Genomic DNA, 12906 nt, shown 5'->3' on the forward strand with positions numbered 1-12906 from the left:
TTTTTACTTCTGTTCACTGAAAAGTCCTAAAGCAATTCCAGATTTGTTAGTGAGAGACTTCACAGGGGCAGCCAGCTACTCTCCTGGAATAATAGCCAAGCTCGACACAGGTGCCTTCTGCCCTTGGTCGAAGCAGCAGAGCTAGATGTGGGTCAGGTGAGACAGGAGGAGGCGGGGAGAAGACAAACAGAGACAATTGCTGATCAACATTATGTGGATCCACGCGGAGCCCTGGAGAAGGGAGGCTTGAGCCACATGTAGGGTACAAGTGTAGTCCAAGGTGGAGTCCAAATAGCTTAGAGGAAAGCTGTCAGGAAAACGTGATAGCGCTGCCAAATGCACAGGAAACCAGCTACAGAAATTGTGAAAACGCTCATGGTTCTATGTGACAAGATGCATTAAAATGATAAACACCTGCTTTGGCCTAAAATTATAGTTTATCCTCTTTGATTTTCTATACTTCCCCAAACATCATAAATAATATTTTATAGGTACATTAAAGCCCAATGTGTTTAATAAATTACTACAACATTGCTGAGCATACTTGTGGTTTGCAAATTGGTGGTGGGGAGGAGCGGTAAACCATCAAAGCTAAGAAGTCATGTATCCTCTTTAACAGCCATGTCTGGGGCAGAGAGTGAAAATGAGAAGATATATGTTCCTCCTTGCGGGTAAGGCCTGAGCCAATACATGCAAAGTATCTTAAACATTATGTCCAGTTTGAGATGAGTCCAGAAGTCTTCTCATATCTATATTAAATTATAAAAGAACAAATAAAAGTAATTTAAACTGTTTGACTGCATGTATTCTAAGTAGAATCATAGCTTGGAACTTGCCCTTAAGGCTGACAATGCTTAAATACCCATGTGCAGAGAATAGCATGAGCAAATATGCCTGGTTCCTCACCAGGAGCAAGGAGCCTCGGTGGGCAGAATCTTTGCCCACATCATGGTCTTTCCTGGAACCCACATTACCTGGGCCAGGAGTGACCCAGAAAACTTAGAATGAATGACAAAACTTTGTTTATCCTCTTGCTGTTACTACCTGCATGCTTCCCACTACTTTAATATTGGGATCTTTGAAATCTTTGAAATATCAACAAGTTGAGAACAATACTGGCTTTAGAAGGGCTACCTGGGACTGGACCATAAAATAAATTCAGGTGCATTTGTCTGTCAAACTATCTTCTCAGACTCTTCTATCCTCTCACTACCTTATCTTCCTGGCACTCTCATTGACACCCCACCTCCACTTCATCTGCAGTCACTGGTCCTCACCCCCATCCCCAGCAGTTTGCAGTTACCTAAAACTACCAAGAAGCTGATGGATGGCTAGGCTCTTTCCTAATGTGTTCCAGGCAAGACTTTTGCTTGGTAATTTTGCATTTATAAAGATAACAACAATAAACATCTTCAGCTATCCAAAAAAAGTGAAGTTCTACAGAGTATAATTGGATAGTTGTATGCTTTTTGATACCTAATGACAAATTCAAGGCATGGTGGGGTCAGATTTATGGTCTTGGAGGATCAAAATTAGAGGAAGGAGACACCATTTCTGATTAATGCCACCAGCCCCCCTTCCCCCCCTTTCTCTGTTCAGAAAGTCCATCCAGGACTTTCTCTAGATGAATTTGGTTGTGCTATCAAGGGCCTAAGAATGCAGCTCCTGCAACACCCTTACCACACAGACTTTTCTGATGAAAGCTCATGTCTTGAGAATCAATAGAACCAGGAGTAAATTGGTGGTGCCTGAGCCTGCCCTTTCAAACTCAGGATTGAAAACACCTGGAAGGAGAACTTGCACGCTGCTTCAGACCTGCTTAGCTTTTCAGAGAAGATGCCGTTGCTCTTGTTCTTACTGGCTGAATCCCTGGGGCTAAAGGAGGTAAGTGACTGTGCCTGTCTTCAGTGAAAGTCATGCAGTCATGTCCAACTCTTTGCAACCCCATGGATTATACAGCCCATGGAATTCTCCAAGCCAGAATACTGGAGTAGGTAGCTTTTCCTTTCTAAAGGGGACTTTCCCAACCCAGGGATCGAACCCACGTCTCCTGAATTGTAGGCAGATTCTTTACCAGCCTAGCCACAAGGGAAGGCCCTCTGTCCTCAGAGGCCTGGCTTATTCCAGCAGCACCACTTCCCCAGTGCCGGCAACACTATCACTATGATGTTCCTCACCTTAGTCCATTCCCAGAAATTTGCTAGATTCCAGATCTGCCACTGGACATGCAGATTACAGAAAACTACTCCCATGGAGACCTGGTCGGTCTTCTCCCTTTCATAGGTCACACCCTGGCATGTGGAAAGTTATTTATAATTAGGGTGGCACAGGATCCTGGTGGGGAGGGAAAGCTGAGAATGCGTGTTGTAACTTCCCATTCTCCAAAGCTAAGGGTGAGTTGCTTTGTCCCAGGAGCTATCGTCTAGAATAAGAATGAAGGAGCCATCTCACAGTTTCCTAGATGTCACCCTCTCGTTGACCCCGCTCTCCTGAGCCACTCTGCTCCACCAGAGCAGGTATCTAGAACCCAGGCGAGCCTCACGGTGTCAACTCACCACCGACTCCATGGCCCTCATGGGGGCTGGCTTCCACCCAGGCCCCCTCCTCCCATTTCCCCGCCTCACTCTGGTTTCTAATCTTTGCACATGTTCCTCTTTGGCTTGAAAGTTAAATTGCTTAAAAAGATAAATATGTGCTGAAATTCCGATCACATTAGGACCCAAAGCAGTTTTGGAGAGTGTTCATTCACATATCCAACAGCATTTGTGGGACATTTACAATGTGCCTGGCTCATGATGGGGGAGAAAGAAGCCAGGGTATTCTACTCCACGAGCTCAAAAGTTTTGAGTTTTTGAAACCAGCCTCATCTGGAAGTAAGCAGGACACAGGGAGTCTGAGAAGCTCAGGGACAAAGAAAGAGCCAGAGTAGGTCAGAGAGAGTAGCTTCCAGGTAGTTTATCTTGAAGACAGATCCCCACCCCCTCACATGTATTTGAAGTGCTCCAGAACAAGGGCTGAACCTCTCCTCTCTATGGGGAGATAAGAACTAACCAGGGAAACAGGTCACATTGCAAGCCTGCTGTGCTGCGCAGGGGAGCCTGGGCCCCCCATCTCATTGACCTGGGTCCCTAAAGACCATTGAGGACTATCATCCTCTGAACGTCTCATGGTTTTAGGCCACCTGGCAGTTCCTGTCCTGTTTCCTATGAAGACGGAACGCCAGGAAAATTTTCTCTTTCAGGGGAGATCAAATGGGGCAGAAAGGTCAGATGGTGCTCCCCACCGTACATGGTACCTGTAGATTTTTATGACAACAAACAAGGCTGGAGCAGATGTTGGGGGTTCCTGGCATGAGAAAACTTCACGTTAACTGTGGCTCGCTGGGACAGAAGGCAAGGAGCACAAAAGAGTCTTGTCTTTCTGGGAACCCCTAGTACCATCCTAGGTCTCGTAACTCAGGAAAGCCCCAGAGCATGCAGAGCTGATGCTAATCAATGGAACCACCTGATTCTCTTGGGCCAGGGCAAACCAAGTGTGGGGTACTGGGGGGAAGTGTTTGGAGAGAGGCCTGTTAAATTTCTGGATGTGAAAATGGTTTCGTAATTTTTTGCACAACAAAACAGTGAATCATAATGTAGCCTGTGAAAATTATACTTCTGGAAATTCAGTGGAAACTTGAAAAAGCAACCTTTTTTTAAAATTGAAGTATAGTTGATTTACAATGTTGTGTTAGTTCCTTTCATACAGCAAAATGATTCAGTGACACATACATATATAATTCTTTTTTAAAATATTCTTTTCCATTATGATTAACTATGAATATAGTTATCTGCACTACACAGCAGGACCTTATTGTTGATCTATTCTATACGTAATAGCTTACATCTGCAAACTCCAAGCTTCCCCCCCACCCCCTCCCCAGGGGCAACCATAAGTCTCTTCTCTATGTCCATGAGTCTGTTTCTATTTTGAATATAGGTTCACTTGTGCCGCATTTTCGATTTCACACTAAGTGATTTCATGTGGTATTTGTCTTTTACTTTCTGACTTCACTTAGTATGATCATCTCCAGTTGCATGTATGTTGTTGCAATGGCGCTATTTCATTATTTTTTATGGCTGAATGGTACTCCACTGTATATGTGCACCACATCTTCTCTATGTATTCATCTGTTAATGGACATTTAGGTTGCTTCCATGTCTTAGCTATTGTGAATAATGCTGCTATGAACATAGTTTGCATATATTTTTCTGGATTAGAGTTTGTCTGTATATGTGTCCAGGAGTGGATTGCTGGTGATAAAGCAGTCTCGATAGGTACCAGTCTAGTGAAGTTTGTAGTTGTTCTGGGGGTCATGCCGCCTAAAATCTTGAAATGATTCATGATGTATTAGGCAGATTTTGTATACTGAGAGTTTTTCTTTTTTCTTTTTCTTGTTAACATTTCCACAAGAAATGAGCTATTGGGACTGGTCCTGGGCTGCCGTCTTATCTCCAACTCGAGGTTGGTGGATGAGTTGGAGAAAGGTGGCTTGCTCCTGGGGTCCCCACTTTTCCTAGACAAACTCAGACAACCATGATCAAGGTCACCAGCCCTCACTTCTGTGATGCTGCTAGTTCTGATGTATCACCAGTGTCTGGCTTCTCTGGACTCTGATGCCCTGCCCCAGGGCACAGGCACCAGGTTTCTATGGACCAGAAGTCTGCCTGAGCTATCAGGTCAGGAGTGAAGTTCCTGGTGGGGTTTCCATCCTAGAGCTTGTCATGGTTTTGTGACTTTCCAGACAAGTCAGTAGGTCTTCCAAAGCACAGAGGTTGAAAGCAGAGAAAGAGCGAGAGGAACAGTGTTCTTTTGCACTAGTTTTTGGTGTGCCAAATGTTTTCTTGCCGAAGCTCTGCTGCTGAGGTTTGCTTAATAAGGAAGTGTGCTGAGCTGTGAGGAGTGGTGGAACTGGCTTCTGAAATGGTCATGAAGGGAACTGTCCTATGGACATGGGCATGGTGAGGGCTGTAGAAATCGTTCCAGCAGGGCGGCTGGAGGCAGACAGCTGCCTTGGAGAGCTGCCTGGCAGGGAGAGGCTTGGAGGAGAGACGGGTCTGTCCTGGGAGTTTCCTGGGCATTCCTGACCTGGGTGGCGCTCTGGTTGTTGTTGTTTACTTGCTCAGTTGTGTCCAACTCTTGGTCACCCCATGGACTGTAGCACGCCATGCTTCCCTGTCCTTCACCACCTCCTGGAGCTTGCTCAAGCTCATGCCCATTGAGTCGGTGATGCCATCCAACCTTCTCATCCTCTTTTGTTCCCTTCTCCCCAAGCCGTCTATCTTTCCCAGCATCAGGGTGTTTTCCAATGAGTCAACTCTTGCATCAGATGGCCAAAGTATTAGAGCTTCAGCTCTGGGGCTCAAAGTAAATGTCACAGAGAGGAAGGGCTTCACGAGGGCTCTTCCACTGCTCTCTCCTCTCCTCCTGCCCCTCACCATCAAGTATTCTTTCCATCTGGCAATGCAGACATTTAATAATGAGACTGTTATCCCTGAGAACATATAAGTAAGAGATAATTCCTATGGGTAGGTGATATCAAATTTAGAGGAAATGACTGAATGTTGTCAAAGATGTATTGTTAACATTTTGTGGAAAATGGCATACACTGAACTTTAGGCAAATGAATTTTTGACAAGAAGTACCCATAAACATGGGTATTAAGATTGTGGGGGGAAATATCAATAACCTCAGATATGCAGATGACACACCCTTATGGCAGAAAGTGAAGAGGAACTAAAAAGCCTCTTGATGAAAGTGATAGAGGAGAGTGAAAAAGTTGGCTTAAAGCTCAACATTCAGAAAACTAAGATCATGGCATCTGGTCCCATCACTTCATGGCAAATAGATGGGGAAACAGTGGAAATAGTGTCAGACTTTATTTTGGGGGGCTCCAAAATCACTGCAGATGATGATTGCAGCCATGAAATTAAAAGACGCTTACTCCTTGGAAGAAAAGTTATGACCAACCTAGATAGCATGTTCAAAAGCAGAGACATTACTGTGCCAACAAAGGTCGGCCTAGTCAAGGCTATGGTTTTTCCAGTAGTCATGTATGGATGTGAGAGTTGGACTGTGAAGAAAGCTGAGAGCCAAAGAAATGATGCTTTTGAACTGTGGTGTTGGAGAAGACTCTTGAGAGTCCCTTGGACTGCAAGGAGATCCAACCAGTCCATCCTAAAGGAGATCAGTCCTGAGTGTTCATTGGAAGGGCTGATGCTAAAGCTGAAACTCCAATACTTAGGCCACCTCATGTGAAGAGTTGACTCATTGGAAAGGAATCTGATGCTGGGAGGGATTGAGGGCAGGAGGAGAAGGGGATGACAGAGGATGAGATGGCTGGATGGCATCACCGACTCGATGGACAGGAGTTTGAGTAAACTCCGGGAGTTGGTGATGGACATGGAGGCCTGGTGTGCTGTGATTGATGTGGTTGCAAAGAGTCGGACACCACTGGGTGACTGAACTGACCTGAACCCATAAACAAAATGGACAAGTTTGCCAGAGCATATCTGTGTAGAGCCAGCTGGATTTGATATGTGCATATGGATCATTCCATTTCAGATTATGGAAGCTGCAAGAATTCAGGTGGGAAATGTAACACTGCAAGGAGTAATTAACATTTTGATGGATGCAGAGCCTCCGAGCTGATTCTCTACAGTTACCTTAAGGTGCTAACAGCTTGGGTTTAAATTATGTCACTTCAGAAATCCTTTATTTCAATATAATATTGATGTATTAGTCATGGGTTAATCTTCAGGGTGAAAGGCATTTTATTTTAGCCAACATATTGTGTGGAGGTTTGTTTAATTTTAGAGTAACAAACCCAGAAGGAGATTCTCATCACAGTGAAAATGAGAACACCAGTCTAGAGCACAGTGAGGGTTGGTGTGGGAAAGGGTTTAGGAGAAAAACTCTGGCTGTCCATAGACACTGGGGTTGCTCCCGTCTCTTGGCCATCGTGTAAAGCGCAACTTTGATATGGGTGTTTGTTAGATATTTTAAAGAGAGTAAATCTTCTTTTTCCTTTCTTCTAGTACTTGCATGGCTTGATTTCTAAACATTTAGATCTTTGATCCCATTTGAGTCTTATTTTGGATTATGATAGGAAGTATGGACCCAACTGTATCTTTTTTTATCCAGTGATTCTGTTTTGTTTCAATGACACCTATTAAAAGTTTGTTTCCCAGTGGTTTGAGAATTGTTCACCATATATTAAATTGGGCCTCGTTTAGAATTTCAGTTGTCCCTTTGGTTTGCCTGTCCAACTCATCCTTCTCACACCAATGGTACGTGGTTTTCGGGTACACTTTAATACCTATTGTGGAGTCCTTTTTAATACTCTAGTGGGTAGAGAATAGAAAGCCGTACTCTGGGGAGAGGTAGGTCCCTCCATGCCTCCCCAGGCTGTGGGTAGAGGGGACATGGAAGAATGGGCGGCTTGGAGGAGGGAAGAAGCTCCTGCTGACCCCAGGATGGTAGGAATAGGGATTCACTTTTCCTGGGAAAGAGACCCCATCTTCCTCGACAAAGCTCACCCTCACTCCTGGCACACTTTGTTGTGCACAAATAATGTTTAATGAACACATTAGAAATCAGTTATTGCCACTCTAGGCGAGGATGTTTATTAAGGCTCTGGGAACTGCCCTGGAGCTGGGCTCTGCCCCAGAGCAGGAGAGTCAGTCTCGTGGGATGTCACTCTGGTGTCCGCTCTTGGAAGCGTCTCATTGTTCTCCTTATCCAGGGCAGGAAGCTGGAAATTCTGGTGAAGACTGCTGGAGGGGTCCCCACCCTGTCTCCATAGGAGACAATGCCCTGGGCCACGTTGCTACACACGAGGGGGCCACCGGAGTCCCCCTACAGGCAGAGGAGGGAAGGGACACTGTTTTCCAGGACTCCCCACTCCTGTTGCCCTCTCCCAACCCTCAGAGAAGACGGGGGTTGAGGGGAGCTCTTTCCAGGGCTGGCTGTGTGTGAGATGGGAAGGTGGTGGGGTGCAGAAGAAAAGCTTCTGAATTTTCCCATCGCTGGGCTTCAGCCCTGACTGTGGTTACTTCTCCAGCCCAACCCAGGTCAAGATATCTCACCGGCCCCAGGAAAATACTGCACATGAACATCCTGTGTGTCTGGTACTTCTCCTATTCCCCCAGACACCAGATGGATGGGGAAAAGCCGCCCCCCCCCATGTCACTTTGGTGTGGACCCCAGGCTGCAGCCACGGAGATGGAATCTGTCCCCTCTGCCCATTGTGCCCAGGGCCTCCTGTCTTGGGCACTGTCAGCAGACCCTACATTGTCTTACCAGGAAAGTGGACTTCCTCTCTCTTGGGTCCCCTACACAGATCTGCTTTTGGCCAGTATAGAAATCGAAGCGACTGTGACACTCTCCATCCCTCTGAATTGTCAGCTGCACCTCCTGGAGTGTGATTGCTCTCCTGTTCTGTCCGGTGAGGCCCCAGCCGGCCACAGTGCACTGGGTCCCAGGGCTCAGCATTTCCTCTGTCTGAGGCAGAGCTACCAGCCTCACAGCTTCATTCTGTCTGACTCTGTATGCCAGCTGGCAGGAAGTGTGCAGGCCCTCAGGGACTGTATACTCACCCCATGCCCACCGCCACCCTGGGAGTCAGCCCTGATTCCCCCTCCATGGTCCCAGGACACATGAAGCCCCCCAAGCTGGGAGAGAACCACCCAGTTGAAGAACCAGAGGGTCAGTACCTGCAGTAACATGATGTCATTCCGGTTGTTCCGCTGATTGTATCTGGGGTGGGGGATGGGTCTGAGAACAGGGATGCGCTGCTGTGTCCATTCAGAAGCGGTGACACTGTGGATCCCTAAGATGACATTTATTTGGCTGCAAAGGAAAGGGAGCCTAGAGGTAGGTTTGAGCTGCAGGAACTGCGGTCCCCGATACAGGTCAAGTGACTGCCCAGGGTTAGCGAGACCTCAGCCAAGGGATCCAAGAGACAGGAGGGCTCTGGGGCTGAACTCTGTGCCTTAGGCCTCCCCTTGAGATGGGGGAGACCACTCAGCCTTGAGATGGGGGGTGGGGGGAAATTCAATGACCTTAAATTTTGCCTCCCCTACAAGAAGTTGAAAAAGAGCTTGAATTCACAATTTGAGCCCCATGGTGTGCCTTCCGTCTCCCCCTCTTATTCTTTCTGACCAGACCCTCCTTTCTATCCATTCACACAGGCCTTCTCCTGGTCTCTTGGTCCCCTATTCTTTGCTAGAAACTTGCCTTCGATGGCTCCTCTCATGAACTCTTCTGGACCTGCTTTGCAGGTGCCTAGAGGCTCTTTAATTTCTCACCTTCCCAAGCAGCGAGCTGCTGTCATCACGAAGTCTTCTCGCACCAGGAACCCCCCACATATGGTCAGACCTGCTGGTGTCAGGGTCTGAATATATGCCATGTAGGGGCGGGAATGGGGCCTGGCCTCTCGGCCTCCGATGATCTGCCCTGGAAGGAGGCACTAGGATTATCTCTGCACTGGCAGGTGTGTGGACATCAGCTTGGGGGCTCCAGAAAGACTGGAAGTTGGGGAGCAGGAGAGATGAGCAGGGGCAGGGTGAGCTGGTGGTTGGCGAGAATGGGGTCTGCAGGGCACAGAGCTGGGGGAGGTGCCAGGATCCTGCAGAAAGTGCCGCTGGCTCTCCATCCAGCCTCAGCACCCTCCCGCCTGCCCAGAAGGTGGGGCCAGCTGTGGCCTCCCTCACAGGAGGGTTTCTCTACTGTGGGGATGGCGCACCCAGAGCCCTTTGGTGCCGCCTCTCCCTGAAGTTCAGTGGCACTTTCTTCCTCCGGGAACTTTCCAGATCCCTATGAAGTCCGGCTCGTGAATTTAAGGATCTAGAGATGAACTGATGGGCCCGTTATCGCTGTATCTTGATCCCCTAGGCTCTGACACAGGGGCTGCAACTGAGTTCAGAGAGCACATTTATATAGCAGGTGGTATAACCAGGGTGGTTCTGAGAGCTTTATGTACACTACATCACTTAACTCTCATGGCGACTCTCCAGGTAGGCCTGATATAATTCCTGCCCTCAGAATCTGAAGCTGGAAACTGTGGACTCATGCAAGCTGCCCAGTGATACAGGGCTAGCAAGTATCTGGGCGGTCTTCCTTCAGAGTCTATCGGGTGGAGTTGGGCCCCTGAGGGTGGGAATGGTCACTTACCTGCCCGAGCCCTTGGGGACAGGAGAAAGGCCACGAGGAGCAGGAGTGGCCGCATTTTTCCAGCAAGGCTGCCCAGTCAGTTACTGCCCCTACTTCCTCCTGCCAGACTTTGAGCCCCTGGGAGAGGAAGGAAAGGTGAAGGTGGGAGGTGGGGGCTCAAGAATTCACAGTCCCATTCTCCTGCTGCCGTGATAAGTTTCATCACCCAGAGCTTCCCAAGAAGCTTGCCCACCAACTGCCAGGGACCTGGGGGAAGGTAGTAACTGAAGCCTTCAGTGCAATAGCCCACACAGCTGCTGAGTCAGTCCCGGCCACAGAAAAGGGAACCTAGGGCACCAGGTTGGGGCTGGGCATTGTGTCCCAGAACCCCAAACCCACCAAATTCAATAATGTCCTCACAAGCATCAAGGCTGGGACCTGTCTACTTCCTCCTTCTCCCTCAGAGAATGGAACCTGCATGTCTTCACCCCCTGGTCCTGAGCCCCACCCAGACCCTGGCTGCTCCCACATCTTTCTAGAAGTTGTCAAGTATACTGAGTAGCTCTGTTCTTGGGTGAGTGGAGGGCACTGCCAGGGAAAGGAAAGGGAAGAATGAGGTCTGCACTGACCACTTCTCTCTCAGGTCACTTGAGTCCCCAACGAACTCTCGGTGCATCACGACACTGGGGACGGCTTCTGTTTTTCTGCTTCCTACTGAGGTGAATGCTTTTGTGTCCCAGAAGCTTCTCTGCCTGCAGAAAAAGCCCAGTGACTTGATTTTGTTGACAGCCATCAGATCCTATTTATCCGTGATAGACCCATCAACATAAACCCATCTCTGCTCTGTGTCTGCTAGCTCCTAAGAAGGAGGCAGCTCACTGCTGTGCTACCTGTGACACATGAAGAAGTAGGCATTCATCACTGAGAGCAAAGGATGGGAGAGTTCTGTAGAGTAACACAGGGGGCTGCTGCTGCTAAGTTGCTTCAGTCGTGTCCAACTCCGTGCGATCCCATAGACAGCAGCCCACCAGGCTCTGCCGTCCTTGGGATTCTCCAGGCAAGAACACTGGAGTGGGTTGCCATTTCCTTCTCCACAGGAGGCTGCTAGACACTCTTAAAAATACTTGGGAGACTCTGTGTTGGCACAGAAAGCCCTACAATACAGTAAACGTTTGCAAAAATGTCAGAATTGAAAACCAATACAGTTCTCAACCTGTTATGGATTGTGATAAGCCCACTTGAAAAATCTTATGAAACTTAAGGATCCTCTCCCCATATACAAATATACACAGCTTGGCGCTTTTTCTCAAAGCTGCAAAGAACTTAATTCCTTCCCTATTACAATGTAAGTGATTGCAACCTCATGAAATTTCCTTATGCATCTCAAAAAGATATAGGCAGAAAACAGGAAAAAAAGCAAAATAGTATAACCACTTTACTTAGTGCCTTTGGGTAATTTTAATTTATTGTTATGTAAGCTTTTTAACTTTATTTTGTCTTTAAAATGTTACTCTAATTTAAACTAAGGGGAAAGCATAAAGAACAGAGGGTTCATGTGCAAAAAGGGAAGTAAAATATATGCTCCTAATGATCTGGGTAGAGAGATGTTTAGGGGATTTCATTAGCAGTGACTAGGATTTCATGCCAATCTTCCCACCAAAACCAACCCCAGACACACTTGTTTAAAATGTATGGAAACCTTAAAAGCCTTGAAGAACTCCCAATGCAAGAGTTATTATTAGGTTAAAACAGAAGGAATAATGGGAATCAAGACAGGTAGCTCTATTTCTCTGAGGGAATTTGCTAAATCCACAGAATTTGAGCTTCTGTTTGAAGAGCACCTAAAATGATGGTGTAGAAATCAAAGATCATGAGGTCTAGTCTAGACAGACAAGTCTAGTCAAACCCTCCCCACAATAAGCTGTGAACTTAAAAGTCTACATGCTCAAATTAACAAAACAGAGGTATTGAGTTAGTAACTGCAAATAATTTCTTGAAAGTTTATAATTACCTGGACTTTTTAATGGACTTTCAAGCCTTGAATTTCTGTTATTGTACTTATGGATTGTGTTCCAAAGTACCTGGCAGAATCTATGGCAAATCTAGAAGAAATTCACTTATCTTCAAAATTTGAATTACACCTAAAAAGTTATTTTTCAAGTATAGTGACAAGCATATAGCCAAATACAAACAGCTCAGCAAACACATAAGGATACAATTCATCATGACTAAGAAATAGTAAATAACAAAAGAGGGAAAAACCCTTTAGTTTTTAAGATAATACTATCAGTATAATAAAATATAGACGTCTCCTTTTACAGCTATTAGCATTTCCCTCATATATTGAGGTCCTCCTATGTTGGGTGGATATATATTTACAATTGTTATATTTTCTTCTTCGATTGATCTCTTGATCATTATGCAGTGTCCTTCTTTGTCTCTTGTAACAGTCTTTATTTTAAAGTTATTTTGTTTGATATGAGTATTGCTACTCCCCCTTTCTTTTGATCTCCATTTGCATGAAACACCTTTTTCTATCCCCTCACTTTCAGTCTTTATGTGTGCCTATATCTGATGTGGGTCTTCTGCAGCCAGCGTATATATGGGCCTTATTTTCGTATCCATTCAGCAAGTCTGTGTCTTTGTTGGAGCATTTAAAGCTTTTATAGTTAAGGTAATTATTGATATGTATGTTATTGCCATCTTGTTAATTGT

At 46.3% G+C, this 12906-nt stretch overlaps 1 protein-coding gene across 1 annotated transcript; it reads right to left on the reverse strand.

Annotated features, from left to right (window-relative positions):
• Positions 1-7634: 7634 nt before the first annotated feature.
• Positions 7635-10297, reverse strand: LOC101121553 (cathepsin G-like). The gene is made up of 5 exons (XM_042234979.2): positions 10213-10297; positions 9348-9495; positions 8754-8889; positions 8341-8595; positions 7635-7896 (listed from the first exon to the last, which is right to left on the reverse strand). Exons 1-5 carry the CDS (start codon positions 10265-10267, stop codon positions 7735-7737), a joined length of 756 nt encoding a protein of 251 aa, XP_042090913.1. The 5' UTR covers positions 10268-10297; the 3' UTR covers positions 7635-7734.
• Between the last annotated feature and the right edge of the window lie 2609 nt (positions 10298-12906).

Source organism: Ovis aries, chromosome 18 (genome assembly GCF_016772045.2).
Source record: "Ovis aries strain OAR_USU_Benz2616 breed Rambouillet chromosome 18, ARS-UI_Ramb_v3.0, whole genome shotgun sequence".
In the NCBI taxonomy this organism is placed as follows: Eukaryota; Metazoa; Chordata; class Mammalia; order Artiodactyla; family Bovidae; genus Ovis; species Ovis aries.

Coding starts and splice junctions, on each gene's coding strand:
- LOC101121553 (XM_042234979.2), bottom strand. CDS start 10,267: ATGCGGCCACTCCTGCTCCTCGTGGCCTTTCTCCTGTCCCCAAGGGCT. Junction 9,496..10,212: donor GTCCCCAAGGGCTCGGGCAG/GTAAGTGACCAT, acceptor GCCTCCTTCCAG/GGCAGATCATCGGAGGCCGA. Junction 8,890..9,347: donor GCAGCTCGCTGCTTGGGAAG/GTGAGAAATTAA, acceptor TTTCCTTTGCAG/CCAAATAAATGTCATCTTAG.